Genomic DNA, 23,597 nt, shown 5'->3' with positions numbered 1-23,597 from the left:
AACAACCCAGAAGTGCTACTATACTGGAGACAACCCAGGAGACCTCTCATTTGGACATACTTTGACCCAGGCATGTAGCCATCACAATTTGACCCAAATCAAAGTTGCTTAGGTCCTTATGGCTCCCAAACACATATCAACAGGTTTGGCCAACTGTCTAATGGATATGGGGGTGCAGAAGAGTGACCATCAGGAGAGATTTTGATCGGACTGCCGATTGCATTGTCCTCCCTGAGATAAGCGGCCGTCGGTCGTGTCAGTAGGTGGCTTTTTCATAGAGAGCACGGGAGCGCCCGGCCAAACAAGTGCTCCTGTGTTTGGGAGAGTCGTCTGAGATGGCTGTCAGCCACACAACCGGTCAAAGCATTTTTCGGTTGACAGCCATCTAATGTTTATGGTCAGCTTTACGTTTGACCATTCTTCCCACTCCCAACACATCAACTTCAAGAATTGAGTTTTCACTTTTCGCCTACTATATCGCACCCCTGACAACGTTCTTCACTTCACCTTAAGAAAAAATTTGTCGTAAAAACTCCAGAATTCAATACTTTTGCTCTTAGAATCACTTGCTAAGGATGCGGGAGATACCTGACAAAGCTTTACAATTGTATTTCCATGTTATCGTGGTCTTGGTTCTCCCATTTCTACATCTCAGCACATACTCTGCTTTTTTTTTATCAGCTGCAAACGACTTTTGTTCTTTATTCCAAAAAAAATATCTCATCTTCTCCTCCAGACACAACATGAATCTCCGGATTGTTGATTTCCGAAAGATTACGAGCGAGGAAAATAATTTGTAGGCCTAAATCTTTGTAGAGATTCCACGTGGAGCTTGGACAAAAGTCAAACTGAGTCAGAGTTCATGACTCAAGTAAGTGTCTAAAATACAAAGTGCCATTGTTGGCCTGTACTGGGGAAACGACACTGACATTCGTACAATAGTCCCCCTCTATATACAGCATATATATGTAGTTACTGTATATTGAGGGGGACTAGTACACGATCGTAAGAAAAGAAAAATAGAAGGCAACTAAAAATACAACATGCTATCTTTATATTTTTGTTTTTATATCATACTCATAAAATGTAAAAAAAAATGCTGACCATTAAAATGGGTTTCCCAGAATTAAATATTAATAAAATATTATTAGGATAGGCCACCAATACTTGACCAGCAGAAGTCCAACATCCGAAGCCACACTGATCAACTGATCGAAGGGGTTCAGAGAGATGCATCAGGATTCACACAGCTCCCTATATTGTGTAGTGGCCATTAACGGTACTGCAAGCTCTCTTCTATTCACCTGTTTAGGAGGCAGCTAGTAATGACATCAATGGCCAGTACATGGTGAATGCAGCTCCACGGATGGTACAGATCTTTTAATGAGATGATCAGTGTTAGTGCCTGTAGTCAGAACCCCACCCTGCTGATTTGATGTTGATACTAATGGTAGGTCATCGATAAGAAAATACTGGAATACCCGTTTAAGTGAATTATTACACTAATAAAAGGGATAAGCACACTTGTCCCTTACAATTGGTCACTTACCTGTCTGTGTGTCACATTTTTTCCTTCCCTCCTTACGTTCTATAAATGTTGATGGGGCGTGACAGCCGTCAACCTGCTGATTAACAGTCGGCTTCCAGCTGTCTAAATATATATTAATATATTCATATTCTCTGTCTATTTCACCTCCTCCACACTGTCCTATGTGTGGCTGTAAGACAACTAGCTGCAGCAGGAGCTTCCCCCCAGTGTCCAGCAAGGGGCGGGGCTTTCAAAGCGCAACCAGTTGGAGATGGAGATGATCAGCAGGAGCTTTACCTCTGTGTCCTCTGCAGGATTTTTACAAGACTGAATTGAATAGGAGCATGCAGAATATGCTACAAAGTTACAAAGTTGTTGTTCCTATCTTCAAAAAGGGGAAGAAGGTGGACCCAGGCAACTATAGGCCGGTGAGTCTGACTTCTATACCAGGAAAGATCTTTGAACAAATTATTAAACAACATGTATGTCAATACCTGGATAAGAATGAAGTGATTAAACAGAGTCAGCATGGGTTTCTAACTAATAAGTCATGTCAGACTAACTTAATTTCCTTCTATGACGGTATCACTGATTGGGTGGATCAAGGAAATGCTGTAGATATAGTATATCTTGACTTCAGCAAAGCATTTGACAAAGTCTCTCATACAATCCTTATTGAAAAAATGACTAAGCATGGAATGGACAAGGCAACTGTTAGGTGGATTCATAACTGGCTTAGTGATCGGACCCAAAGAGTGGTCGTAAATGGCTGCACATCCAGTTGGAAGAATGTCTCAAGTGGGGTACCACAGGGCTCTGTCCTGGGCCCTGTATTGTTCAACATCTTTATCAACGATTTAGATGAAGGAATTGAGGGTAAACTGATTAAATTTGCTGATGACACAAAGCTAGGAGGGATAGCTAATACTAGAGAAGAGAGAGAGAGGATTCAAAAAGATTTAAATAAACTGGAGAAGTGGGCAGCAACTAACAGAATGGTTTTTAACAGGGAGAAATGCAAAGTACTACATCTGGGCAATAAAAATGAAAAAAGCATATATAGAATGGGAGGAATAGGGCTAAGTGACAGCACATGTGAAAAAGACTTGGGTATACTAATAGATCACAGACTGAATATGAGTCAACAGTGTGATGCAGCAGCAAAAAAGGCAAATGCAATTCTAGGATGTATTAACAGAAGCATACAGTCTAGATCACGTGAAGTCATTATTTCCCTCTACTCCTCTTTGGTCAGACCTCATCTGGAATATTGTGTCCAGTTTTGGGCACCACATTTTAAAAAAGACATCAACAAACTGGAGCAAGTTCAGAAAAGAGCGACCAGAATGGTGACCGGTCTGCAAACCCTGTCTTATGAGGAAAGGTTGCAGGATTTGGGAATGTTTAGTTTGCAAAAGAGAAGACTGAGAGGAGACTTAATAGCTGTCTACAAATATCTAAAGGGCTGTCACTTTGTAGAAGGATCAACTTTATTCTCATTTGCACAAAGAAAGACTAGAAGCAATGGGATGAAACTGAATGGGAAGAGACACAGATTAGATATTAGAAAAAACTTTTTGACAGTTAGAGTGATCAATGAGTGGAACAGGCTGCCACGAGAAGTGGTGAGTTCTCCTTCAATGGAAGTCTTCAAACAGAGGCTGGACAGACATCTGACTGGGATGATTTAGCGAATCCTGCTTTGAGCAGGGGGTTGGACCAGATGGCCCAGGAGGTCCCTTCCAACTCTACGATTCTATGATTCTATGATTCTATGATTCTATGATTCTATGAACAGGGATGGAAACAAAATTTATTCATTAAATGAAAAATTTTATTTCCAAATTTAGACTTCTTTTAAGCTACTTTTATCTCCCACACTGTATATAAAAGCCTAGGATATTTTTCTTTAAGACTTTACTGCTGCATATTAGATCATGGTCAGTTTGTCTTTGGTGATATTGAGATACCAGATAATGAGAAAATAACAAAAGCGAATGTTTCTAATTTTCTTATGCAGTCTGACTTCTATTAAATTTACTAAAAACAGATTCTGCTGGTAAAAAATTATGACATAGTCAAAGTGTTACTGACCAACAGCTAATGGGGAAATAAAACATCAAGGGCGATATTTAAAAAAAAAAATTCTGGGTCTAGATTATAGTGAAGGATGTTTCTCCAAGGATAAAAGCAATTGATTAAGCTGAAATCTCGGATTTAACATACAGGGGAGTCAGACGTCCCTCAACCGATACAAATAATCATGGCAAAAAAAAACAATAAATTAGTAAAATCGAAAGTGCAAAAAAAAGTGAAGTACCAATAATTACCACCAAAGGCTCTGTCTGTTATCAATGATGCTATAGTTTATAATTTGTACATAAGACAAAGTAAATACAATATGATGCTATCCATAATTAATCCAATCTGCCCAAACTGGAGCCAAAAGGGGCAAAAGTAATTAATTCTTCTGGTTATTTAATTAATAACCCATTATTTCTTATTAAGATATTTCCTGGGGTGAGTTACAATCATGCTTTATTATTCCATCATGTGCACTTTTATAAGTGGAGGATGGGCAGAACCAGAATGTAGTTAGGGGTACAGCCATGGGACAAACGTTTCCCCCTCTGCACTTTCCAATGCAGAGGAGTAAATGTTTTCCCCATGACCGTACCCTAACTACATTCTCATTCTGCCCTCCCTCCACTTATAAAAGTGCACGTGCAGCTAAAATGGAATAATAAAGCATGATTATAACTCACCCCAGATAATGTCTTAGAGTTCTTTGCCTCAAAGTTGTTATATATATATATAATGTATATATATATATATATATATATATATATATATATATATATATATATAAAACCTACCTATGTACATATGGGGCATTTACGTAGGAATTGCTCAAACTAGACCTCAATTTTTAGCTCTGTGCAGACACTAGGAATAGCAATATTAGTGATCACATACTAATATAATAGAGTAAAATTTATCAGGAGGAGCAATGACTTTAGTTTGCTTAGTAACAGTTCTGTCTTGTGAATACCTCCAGCTTAGTATCCCAGGAGAATGGGAATCTCCTTCCCATGGGCTCAGAAAACAACAACTGAAGAATCACAACAAGCTAAGGGAATTCTGGAAGAAAATGCAATTTCACTTTTTTTTCTTAAAGGGAATATGTCATCAGGTTTTTGTCATGTAATCTGCATGCAGAATGATGTAGGGGCAGAGGTCTGATTCCAGCGATGTGTCAGTTAGTTTACTCAGTGGAGCAGTTGCGCTAGAATCACATTTTTTTCTGCTACGCAGAATGCTGTGCTGTATACAACTCCGCCCACACCACTGATTGGCAAAAAGCTGTTAATCAGTGCTGGGGGCATGGTTGGACTAGAAGGCATGAGACACCTAGTCCTGTAGGGATAATCTCCTGCTGATAAAACACTGCTTTTATTGAAACAGCAAAACACAGCCGAGTAAATGACATATTTGGAAATTCAGACTACATCAAAGATGAGATGAACTTTGATGCCATTATAAATCAGCTAAAAAAAAAAGACAGAAAAAAATAGAAAAAAATTAAAAATTAAAATAAATCAGCCTCAAAATATTTGCCTTTAAGTAAAAAGGTTTTCACATCCTTTAGAATAGAGAAATATCTCATCCCTAGACCTCAAATTTTAATAAAGAGCTCTAAATCCACTGCAAACCATCTAAGAGCTGAAAGGAGCACGTGCAGTGTTGGATCGCTCATGCGTAGTATTAGATCGCGTATGCTCAGTGTGGAGCAGGGCCGGGGGCGGATAATGAACATGATTGAATGTCAATGTTCATTGTGGAATTACTCAACCGGAAACAGATCACGTGGGCAATGTACGATACATGATCTGGAGCATGAACAGGAACAAACCAGGCAAGGTAACGGGAGACCATGTCAACAGCGGAAAACAATTTTGACAGGGTGTAAATTACAAAGTTGCTTGAGGCCGCATTGGAGATACATTTTTACAATAAAAAGTTATTCTTGTGAAACTCCTTTAAATGATAAAATTCTAGAAGCTTAGAAAAGCTAAAGGAGAACTTAGTGTTTACTGATTTATACCTTCACACTCAAAGTTATAAGAAGACTAGGACTCCTACTGTATTGCTTGAAGACCTAGATGCGCTAGGCATGAGGCCTCCATGGAAAGTACCTTATCATGGACATTACCTCGTCCCATTTGGATTCTTTTTTTCAAACCTCTCGGTGAAACCCTTCAAACCCCATTATGGGTTTGCAAGGTACATTGAATGCCATTGCTGTCTGATGTGTAACAGAACTGGCACTGCATTGTGGTTTACAACTAGAACTTTATCAACCTTAAAAATTTTATCTCAAAATGTCCAATTTTTGCAGCCCAGGAGGTCTGGAGTCATTCTCTCGAACCCACAATGAACTTCTTATATTTTGCAATCAGAAGCCTAGAGATGCCACCTAACATTACCATACTTGTTCCTCTCATCAAGAACTACAAAATATTGAAAGGGTTGTGACAGTGAAAAATTTTATTTTTTAACTATGGGCTTAAGAACTAACAGGCAGGTAGTTGCTAACCTGTCTGTTCTAGCCGATACTGGCTCAAGAGTGATCACGGACAGCTACTGTCGGCAACTTACGTCAACAGAGCAGCTCTCCGTCTAAGGGGTTAGAATTAATTGAAGAAGTAATATTCACCTTTTCTTATCACCTGTTTTCAACAATCAGTTTTTGCCAGACTTTTGGTCTAAAATTGGTTAAAATGTCGCTAAATGTTTGCCCAATAATAATTTTGCGAGTTTTTGCCATTTTTACACCAGTATAGGTCATCTCTTCGAACCTTTTGAGAAATGAGCAGAGCTCAGGAGGGACAGGTCGTAGCCAATCACGATGATAAACTCATCATAATTTACACCCCAAAAAGTTGTGTAAGTTATAACAGAATGGTACGTCGGCCCATGACTGGGATACTTGTCTGGTGGGGGTGCAAAAGAGTTGAAGAAGACACCAAGTTGATCGAGATGCGAATTGCCTTTTTGTAGACTGGCGTCAAACAGGCAGGTAGTTGCTAACTAAATGCCTGTTCTGCCTGCCTCAGATGTCTGCCGGCACAGAGCGGGCACATTCCATTCCTGCCGGTGTTTCTGCAGCTTCTGCTGACATCATGTCGACAGAGTAACGTCTTTTGCCTATGCTCTGCTCTGTTGACGGGAATGTTACTGATGATGTCATGCTGATTGACAGCCGGCTCCCCGCTTCTTAATTGCGGGAAGTCGCTGTCAATCAGCATGACGTCGACCGTTGCGCCCTATAATTTGTGTCCCATAAAACACCCCATTTAACCCTAAAAAAGTTTTACTTAAAGTGTATCTAGCATTTTGATTTGTTCTTTTATGTAATATGTCCTCTTTCTTATGCAACTGATCTGTGGGGGTCTGCATTCTGAAACCCTACCAATCACTCAATAAAACTACTATGAAGATCATAGCTTATCAGGCAGCAGCACTCAGCTCCTCATTGCACTTATGTTTTATAGACCCAAAGACTTTATACTAAGCTATGGCTGCCAGTTTCCAAACTGTTTTTTTTCGCGAATGGTGGGGGTCTTAGGCCCCAGATCCCCACTAATTGAAAGTAAAAGTTAGTGCAAATTGCGAATGGGGGGAAATTTAATGATAGGTACGCTTTGAAGATGAACAGATTGATTTGATATATACAAAAATTTGTGTTAAATTTTAAGTAATTCTCTGAAACTGGAGAAATCAAACAATATGTGATTTGAGTCGCAAGAATCGCCTAAAATGGCCACTGCCATTTTACATATTGCAGAAAATTGCATCAACCAGGATAGGATTAAGACCACAGGTACGGTGAGCCTGGTGTCTCCATAATGCCTCGCAGCTATCATATCACATAATATAGCACAATTAAGTGAGATTATCATTTATCATATATCATAGCCTGGATAAAAGCAAAGGCAAGGAATGCAGCAGCCATTTATGGTGAATATGGATAGTGGTGGGACATCACAGTTCACAGCTTTCCATAAAGATTTTGAAAAAATGTATATATAGCATTGAATTACTGACGAAACTGTACAGATACTGCATATGACAGCACAGTAGTGAAACAGATTAGTGTGCCAAGAATAGAGAATAATATATATTTAACATAAATGGAGAGATAGGAGAGTCACTGTGCCTGTGAGGCATGAGAGTTACTGCATCTGTGAGGCAGGAGAATCACTGTGTCTGTGAGGCAGGAGAGTCACTGTGTCTGTGAGGCAGGAGAGTCACTGTGTCTGTGAGGCAGGAGAGTCACTGTCTGTGAGGCAGGAGAGTCACTGTTTCTGCGAGGCAGGAGAGTCACTGTGTCTGTGAGGTAGAAGAGTCACTGTGCATGTTGAGCAGGAGAGTCGCTGTGTCTGTGAGGCAGGAGAGTCACTACATCTGTGAGGCAGAAGAGTCACTGTGTCTGTGAGGCAGGAGAGTCACTGTGTCTGTGAGGCAGGAGAGTCACTGCATCTGTGAGGTAGGAAAGTCACTGTGTCTGTGAGGTAGGAGAGTTACTGTGTCTGTGAGGCAGGAGAGTCACTGTGTCTGTGAGGCAGGAGAGTCACTGTGTCTGTGAGGCAGGAGAGTCACTGTGTCTGTGAGGCAGGAGAGTTACTGTGTCTGTGAGGCAGGAGAGTCACTGCATGTGTGAGGCAGAAGAGTCACTGTGTGAGGCAGGAGAGTCACTGTGTCTGTGAGGCAGGAGAGTCACTGTGTCTGTGAGGCAGGAGAGTCACTGTGTCTGTGAGGCAGGAGAGTCACTGTGTCTATGAGGCAGGAGAGTCACTCCGTCCGTGAGGCAGGAGAGTCACTGTGTCTGTGAGGCGGGAGAGTCACTGTGTCTGTGAGGCAGGAGAGTCACTGTGTCTGTGAGGCAGAAGAGTCACTGTGTCTGTGAGGCAGGAGAGTCACTGTGTCTGTGAGGCAGGAGAGTCACTGTGTCTGTGAGGCAGGAGAGTCACTGTGTCTGTGAGGCAGGAGAGTCACTGTGTCTGTAAGGCAGGAGAGTCACTGTGCCTGTGAGACAGTATAGTCACTGTGTCTGTGAGGCAGGAGAGTCACTGTGTCTGTGAAGCAGGAGAGTCACTGTGTCTGTGAGGCAGGAGAGTCACTGTGTCTGTGAGGCAGGAGAGTCACTGTGTCTGTGAGGCAGGAGAGTCACTGTGTCTGTGAGGCAGGAGAGTCACTGTGTCTGTGAGGCAGGAGAGTCACTGTGACTGTGAGGTAGGAGCGTCACTGCGTCTGTGAGGCAGGAGAGTCACTGCATCTGTGAGGCAGGAGAGTCACTGTGTCTGTGAGGCAGGAGAGTCACTGTGTCTGTGAGGCGGGAGAGTCACTGCGTCTGTGAGGCGGGAGAGTCACTGCGTCTGTGAGGCGGGAGAGTCACTGCGTCTGTGAGGCGGGAGAGTCACTGCGTCTGTGAGGCGGGAGAGTCACTGTGTCTGTGAGGCAGGAGAGTCACTGTGTCTGTGAGGCAGGAGAGTCACTGTGTCTGTGAGGCAGGAGAGTCACTGTGACTGTGAGGCAGGAGCGTCACTGCGTCTGTGAGGCAGGAGAGTCACTGTGTCTGTGAGGCAGGAGAGTCACTGTGTCTGTGAGGCGGGAGAGTCACTGTGACTGTGAGGTAGGAGCGTCACTGCGTCTGTGAGGCAGGAGAGTCACTGTCTGTGAGGCAGGAGAGTCACTGTGTCTGTGAGGCAGGAGAGTCACTGTGACTGTGAGGCAGGAGCGTCACTGCATCTGTGAGGCAGGAGAGTCACTGCGTCTGTGAGGCAGGAGAGTCACTGTGTCTGTGAGGCGGGAGAGTCACTGTGACTGTGAGGTAGGAGTGTCACTGCGTCTGTGAGGCAGGAGAGTCACTGCGTCTGTGAGGCAGGAGAGTCACTGTGTCTGTGAGGCAGGAGAGTCACTGTGTCTGTGAGGCAGGAGAGTCACTGTGTCTGTGAGGCGGGAGAGTCACTGTGTCTGTGAGGCGGGAGAGTCACTGTATCTGTGAGGCAGCGCCAGGAATGGACGCATCACTGGAAGCTGCTATATGTTTCATCAACATGATTATACTGCCACTGCAATTCAGTCACAATTCAGTCACACATGCACGTCTTTTCAAGTCAATTGGAGGCTTTTCTGTCCTTTCCATTTTTTGTCAAATTGATTAGCTGAAATTGAATTTCTGACAAATTTTAGAGCAGCTGGCGACTTCCTATTCCAAAAGATTCACTCATCTCCAGCATACTTGAAAAAAATTACAAACTTGACTAAAACAAGATATTCATCAGTTACATGCCATGCAGAAAGACCCCATAGCTTTTGTGGGGCTCAAGTAGAGGGCAATCCAGTTCAGACTGACTCCATCACTAACCAAGCGGGTTATAAGATCTTAAGAGAAAAGAGAAAATGCTGAGTAATAATGAGTAGTTGCGAACAATCCATCACAAAGAATCAGCTCGTTTATGTGAATGATGGGAGCTGGAACTCAAGTGAGAGCCACTTGAGGTTTCCGAATAGCTCTCATTGGGGGTAAGATTACCCAATATGGCTGCCACTTATTAGATGTAACAATCTTAAACAGCAATATCGACCCTTTAAAGGGTCTTGCCACGTGAATTAGAATAAGAAGCCAAACCAGAAGCTCTATTTACAGATGTGTTTTGAGATGTTTTCCCCTCGTCAAGGAAAAGCAGGAGAACTGATTTGGCTGGATGAGAGGCCACTACCGAGCAGGCGTAGGGAGGTCATGCAATGATCCACTGGGAACTTAAATATTTATATCGTTTTTTGTAAAACTCCCAGGAAGGCAAAGCTAGACCTCCATTAAATAAGGAAATCAGACTTTCTTGTAAGTAACGGAAACATCAGGTAGTCAGATGATGGATTAATTAGGCTTCAGTCACTGTCTTCTCCAAGGATTGAACAAAATAAGAGCAGGATCATTAGCTGTACAGATTAAGTAGCGCAATGACCAAGGGGTTTGGAAAAACGTGGGCCCATTGGCACTAAAGGATAAAGAAATACATAGACCTGTTCTCGGTAACACTGTACGACTGCGGACGATACATGACTGAAGAAAGAACCAAATGTCCTACAGAAAGGAGGGTGATGGAGATAATGTCCATCACCCATCTTCTATTGGTACCTTTAACCAACATTCCAAAGCTAGTGAATAGAATTTAGAACTAGTCATTTGTCTATTGTAACATTATTGTAGAATTTTTTTTTAAAATGGTTGTGTCATATTAGGACAACCCCTGAACATATGTCCTTTTGGTAGGGCATAAGTAAGGTTCCTTGCATGGGACAAAAATTCTCAATGGCCATAATTTTCCCCAGCTTGGAAGTTGATAGGAGCCAGATCCAATAGGATACCCTTAGAGAGGCCACATATTTTTTTAGCGACTTAGGAACTGTTTCAATAGAGACATAGCTAGGCATTGCTTCACCTGGCCAAGGTAGCATTGCTTGTTGGCTTCCTCTTATCATTTAGCATATACCCTTCCAGTGGCACAAATAATCATTCATAATGAAGGACATCCAGGACACATAACATCTATGTACCGTGCCTTATTATGTTTGTTGTGGAAATAACAGCAGCCATGTGATTAAGTGAATCAATCAGCAGCGGTGGCCGGCTGCACAGCTGGGACTCAACAGGCTGCACAATGATGCAAGCACTCCCGGAGGACGGAGAAGACTACGCAGAACATGTAACATATTTACAGCTCAGCAGGATGTGTATGAGAGATATTCAGCAGATGTGAAGTCGTAAGGTCTCTCCCTACATCTGTACATTTCCTTTCTCCGACTTTTCTAGAATTTTGAGAAGTATTTGCAAATTTTGGGTAACTCAGAAGATGCATTTTGGAGATTTATGAAGCTTTTCGCCTCCTGAAACTATCTACTAATAAACTTGGATTCTTCTGGAACAGTATCAGGAGGACAACACAACACATTTTCAGAGATTACAGGACACATTGATATATTATAGAGATGAGGATCACTCTACCGTAGTGGTCCCCAACATTTCTTACCCTGAGAGCCAAATTCAGGTCTGATAGCGAGGGCAAGTCAAATCCAGAACCCCCCACCCCACCAAGTAGGGACATCGACCTCCTGCTCTTCATCCTCCCCACATTAGTGACACCCAGAGCCCCCATTATGGGTATAATGAGAGCTAAAGCTGTCGTTACAGAAATCACACTCATGCTGTATATGCATCACAAAGGAGACACTGAGACTGCTGTATATACATCACATAGGAGACACTGAGACTCTGCAATATACATCCCATAGGATGCACTTAAACTCTACTGTATACGTCATATAGGATACAATGAGAATGCAGTATACCTCACATAGAATACACTGAAAGTCAACAGCATGAAGATATAACACACAGGATACGTAGAGACTCTATAATATGACGATGAATACCATAATATTCTGCTGTATTAGATAGAGGATAGCATCATCTTATTGTATATAGTTCCTATATAGGACTCAGAGTAGTGTATGGAATTTTTCATGAAACACTGAATCCTTGCAAGTCAGAAGCCAGAAATTGTCATCTGCAGTAACCGAAACATATCAATGGGGAAGAACAACATGGTAGAAATTACGGAAATAACACATCAATCAAAGCTGGTATACACAATACATGCAAAAGAAGATCTATTATATTCATCAAAAATAGACTGTTGTGCCCCATATTTATTTCATTATGATTCCATGTAAGCCATGTAAAAGGTACTTTACAGGGGTTCTGCCAAGAAAAAAGTACATTTTAATCAATACAACTTGTAATAAAAATAATTTTCACAATTGGATTTTTTTTTAATGTTCCTGTGCCAAGATATGCCCTCCCTATGCACTATGCAATTGCTGTGTGTGTGACCACGCAGGAACATGATCGGCACATGCCACTGCTCCTGGCCAGAAAAGGAAACAAATGGGATCGAATCTGATTCTTTCTGTGAGTTAAAACATTTCCCTTTCTGTTTTATCACAGGATTGAGTGTTTCTGCCATGTCTCCAGCCCTCTGAGCTCATTATAAATAGAGATGAGCGAATTTGATCGGGTCCCTGCTTATACAGCAAGCTATAGCTATAAGCTATAGTGGGAACCCGGATACATGGAGCACACCGGCTGATCAGCTGTTCGGCTCCACAGCCGCATGTGTCGCGGCTGTGTCACAGTCCCAACACATGCATGGATAACCCAACACACGCATGTGTTGTGACTGTGACACAGCTGCGACACATGCAGCTGCAGAGCCTAACAGCTGATCAGCCGGTGCGCTCCATGCATCTGGGCTCCCGCGCTATAGCTTGCTGAATAAGCAAGGACCCGATCAAATTCGCTCATCTCTAATTATAAATTAAGTCAGTGACAGATTAACACAGGGGCAGCCTGCTCTCCTACCTCACTGACTTGATTTATGATGAGTTCAAGGGACTGAAGAAACAGCAGTAACATTTTCTTTTGTAATAAAACAGGTCGGGTAATGTGCTTCACAGAAAGAATCAGCTGCAAGCTACTGCTTTCTGTGAAGCAAAAACATCATCCTGCCTGTTTTATCACAGGAGTGAGTGTTTCTGCCATGTCATCAGTTCCCTGAGCTAATCCTAAATAAAGTCAGTGAGGTAGAAGCTCCAATTTCATCTGAGTTCATATGTCACTGACTTGATTTATGGCAAGCTGAGAGTGCTGGAAATAATTGCAGGTAAATGTTTTACCTCATAGAACTGTGATCCAATGCCATCCCTTTTGTATACTGTTTTGTTTCCTCCCATTGCCAGAAATTGTGGTTGGCGCCAACCATGTTCCTGTACAGTAAGACACAGCCATTACACAGTACACAACAGGGGCACATTTATAAGATTATCTCAGCACAGGAACATTTTTAAAAAATCCAGATGTGGATCTTATTTTTTTCTTCCAAGATTCTATTGACTAAAATGTTGATAGATCATGGGACAAATACTAAAACTGATGGAGCAAGAATGAAGTATTTCAAATTCATTAGATGCACTACCAACATGGAACCACGACTGATTTGGATCCTTTATCACATTGAACCTGAGACTTGACTGATTCAACAGACTTATAAAAACATAAACACTACGTTGGTAGCCTCAGCCTTGCCATGTAGAATTGTTATTCTGCATGAAAAACCTTACTTACTTCAGGGTCTTTTTCCAATTCGAGTCCAGCTTCAATGAGGTTATGTTCAAATTCCTCTCGTTGACATTTTTTCTCTTCCTCAAGGGCATCATGGTGGCTCATCTCCACCACAACCACTTCATGTGGATTGCAGGAAGAGTTTCCATTTTGAGAATGTTGGTGATCGTGGTTCTGTGGCTTCTGTTGATTGTGGTCTTGCACTTTTTGTTGCTGATTTTGTAATTCTCCTGGAAGAGGCTGTTCGGGGGGTGTTTTCCCATTTTCTTCTGGGGTCACCGAATTCCCGTTGGAAACAATAACAGCTGGAGGTCTGTGATTTGTGGGGGAACCATTGTGGTGGGAAGTACGGTGCCTGTAATGATAGGCAAGGACGTAGTCCACTTTTCTTTTACCGTCCCCAAAATGCATACCACTCTGTTTGATGGGCTGGTTTCCATCCACATAATTGTTAACAACCTGGGTGAGAAGTAATAAGAAGTAATGAGTAAATCCCAGTGGGACAAAAATACACAAACAGAAAACTGATCCAGAATATTACCTGGGTGACAAAGTAGAAACCAATAAACAAACAGGACCCAGACCCGTCTACATTCTTCACATTATGGCAAGAAGCCAAAGCAGAATTTGCCCCATTGAGATAAAGATGTGAAAACATCAAGGCGAAGACTTAAGGTCCCGTTACATTTAGCGATGCACCAGCGATCCCGACAACGATACGACCCGGTCAGGATCGTTGGTGCATCGATAAATGGTCACTAGTGAGCTGCCAAACAGGCAGACCTCACCAGCGATGCAGCAGAGGTCTGCGGTCGATACTTACCCGTCAGACAGCAGCTCTGCTGACGACTTCCTCCCGTGACCATGGAGTCGCTCCTCGGCGCCAACAGGAAGCCGACGACGAGAAATGGACCAGGAAGATCTCGCGCGATCAACGATAGCCAGCGGGGGGGGCGGTCGATAGCGATATCGCTATTGCATCCCAAAATCGGTGATGGGACCTCAATAATCTAACTTACCACTCCTCAGGTGATCTGTAAAACCACAAACTAGATTTAGATTACAAGAGGGAGGTGTTTGCACAGAGATCACCATTAATTTTGGGCTTCCCCCAACCGACCACAGCTGAAAATGTTGAAACATGTTGAATATGGTGTGATATCTCCTAAGGAGAAGCTGACTGCTGATTTGAACACCATTTTTTTAGTCCATTTTCTAAGGGTGTTTTTTAATGAGTACAGTAAGGAAACTATGGTCAAGGTACTGTTGTTTAGATACTGTATAGAAGTATTATTTATGCACCTCTGTTGAACCACTAGTGCATAGGTTTGTGGAAATGTTATAACTTGTACTAAATCCAACACTAGTTAGATCGTGAAAAAAGAGCCACACAGAAAAAAATTGACCAAAAAATTTCTTAAAAAATGTTTTATCAAACACATGAATGTTTCGCCCATTGTATATTCATGCATAGTGCTCTGTTTCCCCAAACAACCTCTACAGACATAGATCTGGCAAATCGTTGATTTCTGATACCTAATCTGCGAAACGCAATGTATTAAAAGCATCAGCATAATTCTCAGACATGTTATGTCAATCCCCTGTCCATGTGCACAATTATTAACTCTTAACACTTGATTATACTAGTATGAACATGTACCAAAGATCAACTCAGATCAATGTGCTGAGGATTTTCAGGTTGCATGGACATCTGCCTGGATCCACAGACTTCTTAATCCAAAATACAGAAAAAGTCCAGCAATACAGAGGTAATCCCATAAGACTTGACATTCATTCCATCAAGGATAAACTACAGGAGCCCATGAGCTGGCCTACATGTTTGCCAGGTTATGTCTTGCTCATGGTCAACACCATGTTTGTGTCCTCCTTCCGATCTTGCTCATGGACTTCCTGTATATTTTTAAACCTTAGTTTGACCATGATGGAAGAAAAGTTAAAGTGAACCTGTCATCAAGTCTTTAAACTCCACACTATCTTCATGTATATAAAGTCCATGTGATGTTGATGATATTCATACCTTTGTTTTATAAGTCCATACCTCAATTTTTCAGAAATCCATTGGCATATTTTTATGAAAATGAGCCACAAGTGCAATGGTCTTGGCCCCGCAGTAACAGCTCTTCAGCCTCAGTGATTGACCTGTGACCTGCTCCTCTTCCCGAGTGCATGAGCACTAAAGTCTTGATGACGTGGCCGAACCAGAATATCAATCTGGACATGTGCCAAAATCTCGGGCAGAGTAGCAGGTCATAGAGAAGTGACATGTCAGTCATTGATAGGAGCCCGGTGGCAGGCGGGGAAGGATGGAAAGAGGTGTATGGCCAAGTACCCTGAACTTGTGTCTCATTTTTATGAAAAGTATTATAAAACAAATACATGGACTTGTAGAACTAAGGTCTAGATGTCATCGACATTACATGGACTTTACATAGATGGCCTTAGTTTGTGGTCTAAAAACCCACTGACAGGTTCTCTAAGTCTTGTGAGATTATTTCTATGTTGCTATGCTTGGACTTGATTCGACTTCTACTACTTTAATACAACATGAATAGTTTAGTTTTTTTCCTGGTTCATTTACGCCTCAACCTTCATCCCATACAGGATCCAGCCAATGGGTTTAGATTCATACAGATTAATGGGGTCGTCAGGAGACAATTTTCATTATGATCCAAGGAACGTAGGCCAGGAGAACCTTTGCTAACTTACACAAGTCCTAACATCTCCTAATTGTTGAATTTTAGTAACGTAATATCATATTTAAAGCCAAATTTCCATTTTTAGGCAGAAGCCTAACTTTTACGGCTTAGACAATAAATATCCATATGCTTTATTGGGGTATATAGATGGAATATAAGGTAATCCCCAATTCTGAACTCTATTATGTCGAATGAAGGGACACTACACAAGGCAAGCCTTCCTTTACTTTATTTTAATTGGCAGTATATAATGTGTTTCATACTCCTGGGTACCACCATAGGATCCCTCACGATCAGCTCAATGCCAAGAGTCCTGTTCTATGCTACGTACTTTTCCAGAATGGAGCAACTCTGTAAATTGTAACCCATTTTTAGTAAGGCACCTTTAAGATGAGGCTAAGAAATCTTTAACATACATCTATAGACGTCTTAAGAACACAGTGAGTATCAAACACAAGCAATTACAATGACTACAACCATGGTCAAATAACATGGAAAATAAAAAGTAATGAAGTTTAAAACAAATAGCTAAAATCAGTGGCTCCCATTATCAGATATTCATACATAATTTCTGGTAGAACTTCATTTTTTCTTTATTATTAAATGTTGGAAGTTTTTACAAAAACATTTTACATATTTGGTATAAAAAAGACACATTTTTCCAAATACTTTCGATATATACAGAATATATATGACTTTCTGAAATTATACCCACATTCACAATTTAAATAAATATATATCAAATGTAAAATTAACAAAATAAAGCATATAATTTTTTTTAAGAAAAAGAAATGCTTGAAATATTTAAAAACAAATTAAATATTTTTTTTAATTAAATAATAATAATTCAATTTTACCATAACATTTTTAAAAAGGAAATTCATTTAGAATCTTTTTAGGAAAGAAACATTTAAAATGTTAGAAATAAAAAAAGTTTTTTTTACATATATTGAACACCAACTAGATTTTTATTTCTTCTATGTTAGATTTCCTACATCTATCATGTTTTTCTATCTATTCAAAGACTTTTGAAGGCAGGTGGTGGTATCACGGTATCTTAATTGAAGGTGTAGTCTGACACCTGATGAAAGCTAAAGCCATCTACTATAATTTTCTCTACGCCATGGAACTTGTGCTTTATAATTATGTGTTATTCTCCGTGATAATCCGCCCATTGTTTATAACACCTATTCAATGGTGAATTTTTGATGTCTCTAATTTCCGGGACCTTCCTTGGAGTTAAGCTATAATTTTGGGTGTGTGACGGTGAACCTAGTGGGTAGATATCCCGGTATGTAGAGAAATTCTTGACCTTTTGTATACTTACTGGAAGTCCTTGAAGGATTTCTGGGTCCATATTTGAAACCAAATTCACAAATATCCCCTCCTTAGGAGAGAGTCATCGAAACGCCTCAACCGGGAACTCGGTGTATGTCATCCTCTTGGTTTTGAAAGATGAAGAAGCCATGAAACACAATCCATTGTGAGATGAAACAGGATCTACAGAGTTTCAGCTTGCTTTGGGACGTGGTGACAGTCAATGGCCGGGCTGTAGTACATAGGATGTGTCGTGTAACTGATCACCGGTGGGTTCTTTCTTCTCTGCTGGTTCAGTTATAAATCTGGGCACTGTTTTCTCTCATTGCCTTGGCACCTAATCTTCCCAGTAAAAGATGTCTCCATAGAGACACTGAGAACATGAAGCAGTTCTGCTCCCAGGTGTACACGGGAGGGGGAATAAAAGACTCTTACCTTGAAAGTAATTATTATTATGCTGGAGAAAGGAGAGAGTCTCAACATCTGCCTAACACTTTGGGCTCTAGTCCTCCGAAAACAATACAATAGACGTCACAACAACAGGTCCACTTAACAGATGGACTCTTAGGCTATGTGCACACGCTGCGGATTCTGCTGCGGTTCCGCAGAGTTTTTGGCCCTGTGGAACTGCAGCAGTTCTGCTGACATGGTACAGTACCATGTTATCCTATGGGTTTCAAAACCGTTGTGCCCACGCTGCGATTTTTTTCCACGCGGTTTTCCTGCGGTTTACAAACCGCAGCATGTCAATTCTTTCTGCGGATTCCGCAGCGGTTTGGCACCTGTTCCATTGTCCAGGTGCCAAACCGCAGGGGAAACCGCAGGCCAATCCGCAGGAAAACCGCAGGCACATAGCCTAAACCCTAATGAGCCTTGAATTGTCCATTATCTAATAGGGTGAATAAGTACAAAACAGATGTGATTGAAGGAATATTTGTTTGTGTAACTACAAGAGTAGCAAAGCTGAATTTGTCATCTGTAGATATCTTCTTTTTCACATCTATCTGTCAAGGGCCGCAACAATCAACGTCACAGAGGATGCGACCGGGCGCATGTGAGAGGGTAGACCACCAATGCCAACATCTAGTTCAGCTGGGTGTGCGCCCCTCCACTGCAATAAATGCCACTGGCCAATCAGAGACCAGCACCTAATGTCAACGTGCCAATCACAGGCAGCGCATAGCAGTGATGTCATGTTTCACCCAAAGCAGGCATGCTGCCGGCCTCTGCACCACCTATAAAAGTGGACACCTCATGTCATGGCAGTGTAGGAGGGTGAGAAGAACAGCAGGAGAACGGGGAGCGTTAATACAGGATGGGCTCAGAAGTTGGAATATTATACCAGGAAGAGGGCAGGATGGTGACATTACACCAGGATAGATGATATTATTACTGGAAAAAGGCCCAGAATGGGTGACATTATAGCAAAAAGTGGCCTAGGATGGGGGACATTAATTCAGGAAGCGGCAGAAGATGGGAGACATTATACCAGGAAGGGACCAAAGATGGGGGACATTATTGCTGAAAAAAAACCCAGGAAAAATGCCAGGAAGGGGCACAGGATGGATGACATTTGTACAGAATGGGGGACATTATTATATTATGGGTGGGGCAAAAATTATGTATTAATATGATTTAGAATGCTACAAGGGCCAATAAATCTGACCAACATGTAGGTGGAGGCACGGGTCCAAATTTTGCCTATCAGGATGGGGACATTGTTACAGGAAGGGGCCAAGGATGGGGACACATATTTCTTACTTATCTATCTAATTCATATCTATCTATCTATCCACTGCATCTATCTATCTGTAATACGTTTCGGTTTTGGCATTTATCTATGCTCATACTGCTTATAGGGAACCTGACATGCTGCCCAAATTACAAGCAGCAAGAACCAGAGTCTGCTTCTCATATTGCATTGATTAAAAGGGTATGTGTATCCATTGGGCGAAACCTGTCAGTAAAAGAAATTGAAGCAGGGAGAAGTCGCTGGGGACCTGCCTTGGACCAATTGTCCAAGGAACATTGTTCTTGGCTGTATGTCTTCTCTAGAATGGCACATCATTTAAAAGTAAAACATACCTGATTGCAACAATGGACCCAGACTCTAATTCATGCTGCCAATGGTTTCGACAACATGAACCAGATGTCAGGCTTCCCTTTAAAGGGCCAGACATTGACTGATAAGATAGTTCCATCTCGTAGGTCGTACATGCAAGATAACTAATTTCCATAGAAAGAAAGTGCTGGACAGGAGATATGGGCCACAGTGATGTGAAACCTAAAAAGAAGGATTCAGCACATTTAGTGCTTAGAGGGTTTTTCAATAGGGCAGCATGGGTCCAGATTTTTAGGAGCGGTCAGCAGACATGGGCGGCACTGGTTACTCTCATGTCTCCGCCCCGGGATCTGAACGGCCTATCTAAGGTGGTTCAGCTACTTGATTCCTTGTCTGGAAGTAGAGGTGGAAAGGATTCTGATTTCAGAGAACGTCAACACAGGCCTCTTGTGTCGACGTTCTCTCAAACCAGAGTCTAAAGAAGCATGGGCACTAATCTGGACAGGTGAGCCCACCCTGTTGCCTAACAGCAAGGGAAACCTTAAGATAGACAATAGAGGAGATAAAAACTCATCTGCAGACAGCCTGTCATGGAACATTGCCTGTAAGAATCCATTTTCTGCAGATCTCTTAAAGGAAAATGTTACATTAACGGCGTCATATTCAACCAACGATAATTTGCTCTACACTCATGAAGGGCAAACATTGTGAAACCGGTTTTCTGTAGATGAGATCCTGGCTTGACATTTATCCTCATTCATGTTGCAAAACTCATTACTAGATCAGACAGTGACTATCACTTTGAGGTTATACTTAAGAAGCTCTTTTATTCTATTAGAGAGCTAAATTTCATTATATATATATATATATATATATATATATATATATATACACACAGGTCTTTTTAGAAGTACATTCTAATATTTTCTGGTTGGTATATATCCATGCAAATTTTTTTGTCTTTTAGTTGTTCTCATGTATCAGAGAAGGTACATTTATTTTGACATCCGCCTGTGGCCTCTTGCATGCTTCTCTGGCAGTACTAACCCAAAGTCTCCATTTCCATACAATTTCAGTAACCTCCTCCCCAAAGTGCGTCTTTTTTCCTAAGTCTATTTTGTTTTTTTATCTTTTTTAACATTACGGTAATTTTCTTTCTTTGTCTGCCCATATGGAGGTGCTAAACCTGTCACTGGAATCACAGCATAAGATTAATTATTCCTACTTCTTAGTACTTACTGAGCTATTACGGATGTCCACGCAGGATGGTTCAAAAGCGCCATTGATGTTTCCTCGCTGAGGGTATGGGGCAGGCTGATACTTGGTGACTGACAGGTATTTGCATTTCTGGGTGCTGTTCGGACTCCCTGTTCTTTGTTGCTGCCCATTGCTCAGTTGATTTACAGACAGAGGAATATCTGATAAAGAAAAATACTGAGTTAGTCTTCAGCCAACTATTACACTACATATAAATACTTTTCATATTAGATAGATAGCAGATAGAAGAAAGAAAAAGGGAGAGATAAAGAGAAAAAAAAGGAATGAAGAAAGAATGAAAGAAAGAAACGAGAATGATTACAAATAGATGATTATACAGATATCTGTAGATAGATAGGTAATATACAGAAAAACCTGACCAACACTTCCCGAGTGTGAATAGGTGCAAGCTGTAGTGACTGCAAAATATGTATAAAAAAGCACAACAGCACCCTGTGAATGCCAAGTATAGTGTCAATGGAAAGAACAATTTCCAACCGCGTTGTCCCTCACCAAGCTGTACTTACAAAAAAAGCGAAGGTTCCTAGCCCATAAATTGGTCAATTCATGTGTGCCCATCAACCACGGCAAGGTGACACTTCTCTGATGGATCCTATCATAACCGTTCCCTATCCTACTGTACAGGCCACTTTCGGGCAGCCCAGGAAAGACAATAGATAATAGATAGATAATAGACAATAGATAGATTCAATGAAGGTGTGATATTACATACATCCGGTCACCGCTGAACCAACGCCAAGCTAATCGTGGGGGGGGTGCCAATTGTGGACCACCACTGATCTGACATTGGGAACCAATCTTACAGAGAAGCTGCACATGAGAAAACAAAGAATAGCTGTGCCTCATTATCCAGTTTAGCAATTTGCGATCTCTAGATGTTGATGTCGTCTTCCACTTGTGAGCAGTCTCTGGTTATGTTGGGCTTTACCTTGTATACATACAAGTCCATTTAAGCAAGGGCAATTATCTCTACCATACAAACCTGATCTGTATACATTCTGCCGTCCCTAAGAACATGCTGTTTACATATATCTTACATACAAAGCTGTTGTGTGCTCTCGGCATATGAAATATAATATTGCAATTGAGGTCATCATGGAAGGCCGCAGTCTACAAAGAATGAGATTATACAAATTACTTCTATTTGCTATTTATATAGGTTTTTTTTAAAATTATTTTGATGTTAATTTAAAACTGGTTTGCCGAATGTGTAATCAGGGGCTACCAAGACCACCGTAATACATCTAGTAGCTGCTATGGAGACCGTTAGCTTAGGGAACGCACCATTACTTAGTCCTAAAATTAGAGAAGAAGTGCAAGGATCAAACATTGAATACACAGAAGAATGATAAAAAGGTAGATACAGAACATTGGGAGGCTATTGAGCCAAGTGTATGCGTGACCTAGAAGTAGTCCATGGTGCCTTTGGACATTGGGGCCAAACTCAGATTGGTGCCATCTCCTTCTGTGCTATTGGTTGGCAAAAAGGAGACTCTAGAAGAACTGTCCCCTTATTGGGTCTTGGACCATTGGTCACAGAGAGGAGGCAATGAGTTAGAGATAGACCCCAACCCTTTATTTATGCATATTACAGTAGGCCTACTTTGACCTTCATGTTGAGGTCTTTTCACTACTACATTTGGGGAAATATCAAAAAGAAACAAGAAGTGATAGATTTCATAGAAGACAAAAAAGGCATATGCAATTCTAGGATGTATTAACAGAAGCATACAGTCTAGATCACGTGAAGTCATTATTTCCCTCTACTCCTCTTTGGTCAGACCTCATCTGGAATATTGTGTCCAGTTTTGGACACCACATTTTAAAAAAGACATCAACAAACTGGAGCAAGTTCAGAAAAGAGCAACCAGAATGGTGACCGGTCTGCAAACCCTGTCTTATGAGGAAAGGTTGCAGGATTTGGGAATGTTTAGTTTGCAAAAGAGAAGACTGAGAGGAGACTTAATAGCTGTCTACAAATATCTCAAGGGCTGTCACATTGTAGAAGGATCATCTTTATTCTCATTTGCACAAGGAAAGACTAGAAGCAATGGGATGAAACTGAATGGGAGGAGACACAGATTAGATATTAGAAAAAACTTTTTGACAGAGTGATCAATGAGTGGAACAGGCTGCCACGAGAGGTGGTGAGTTCTCCTTCAGTAGAAGTCTTCAGAGGCTGGACAGACATCTGTCTGGGATGATTTAGCGAATCCTGCTTTGAGCAGGGGGTTGGACCAGATGGCCCAGGAGGTCCCTTCCAACTCTACGATTCTATGATTCTATGATTCTAAGTCATAATTAAGGTTATTCTTCTCGAAATCACCACATTGAAGAAAAATTGCACAAATGAGGCTCCATGAAGAATGAAAGACTCTTGATAACTCAGGGACGGCCTGGTGAAACCAAAAAGCATAATATATTGATGTCTGTCCTACCAGAACACCA

At 41.4% G+C, this 23,597-nt stretch overlaps 1 protein-coding gene across 1 annotated transcript in view; it reads right to left on the bottom strand.

Moving 5' to 3' along the window:
• ANO2 (anoctamin 2) overlaps nt 1-23,597 on the bottom strand; it is a 239,517-nt gene that overhangs the window by 203,105 nt on the left and 12,815 nt on the right. The window contains exons 2-3 of the mRNA XM_073567770.1: nt 21,111-21,289; nt 13,779-14,234 (exon numbers count right to left, since the gene is read on the bottom strand). Of these exons, the coding sequence (XP_073423871.1) occupies nt 13,779-14,234; nt 21,111-21,289 (635 nt within the window). The remainder of the gene's footprint in view (nt 1-13,778; nt 14,235-21,110; nt 21,290-23,597) is intronic.

Source organism: Dendrobates tinctorius, unplaced genomic scaffold (genome assembly GCF_039654945.1).
Source record: "Dendrobates tinctorius isolate UK_male_01 unplaced genomic scaffold, ASM3965494v1 ptg000020l, whole genome shotgun sequence".
Lineage (NCBI taxonomy): Eukaryota > Metazoa > Chordata > Amphibia > Anura > Dendrobatidae > Dendrobates > Dendrobates tinctorius.
This window is presented reverse-complemented; position numbering and strand designations above follow the sequence as displayed.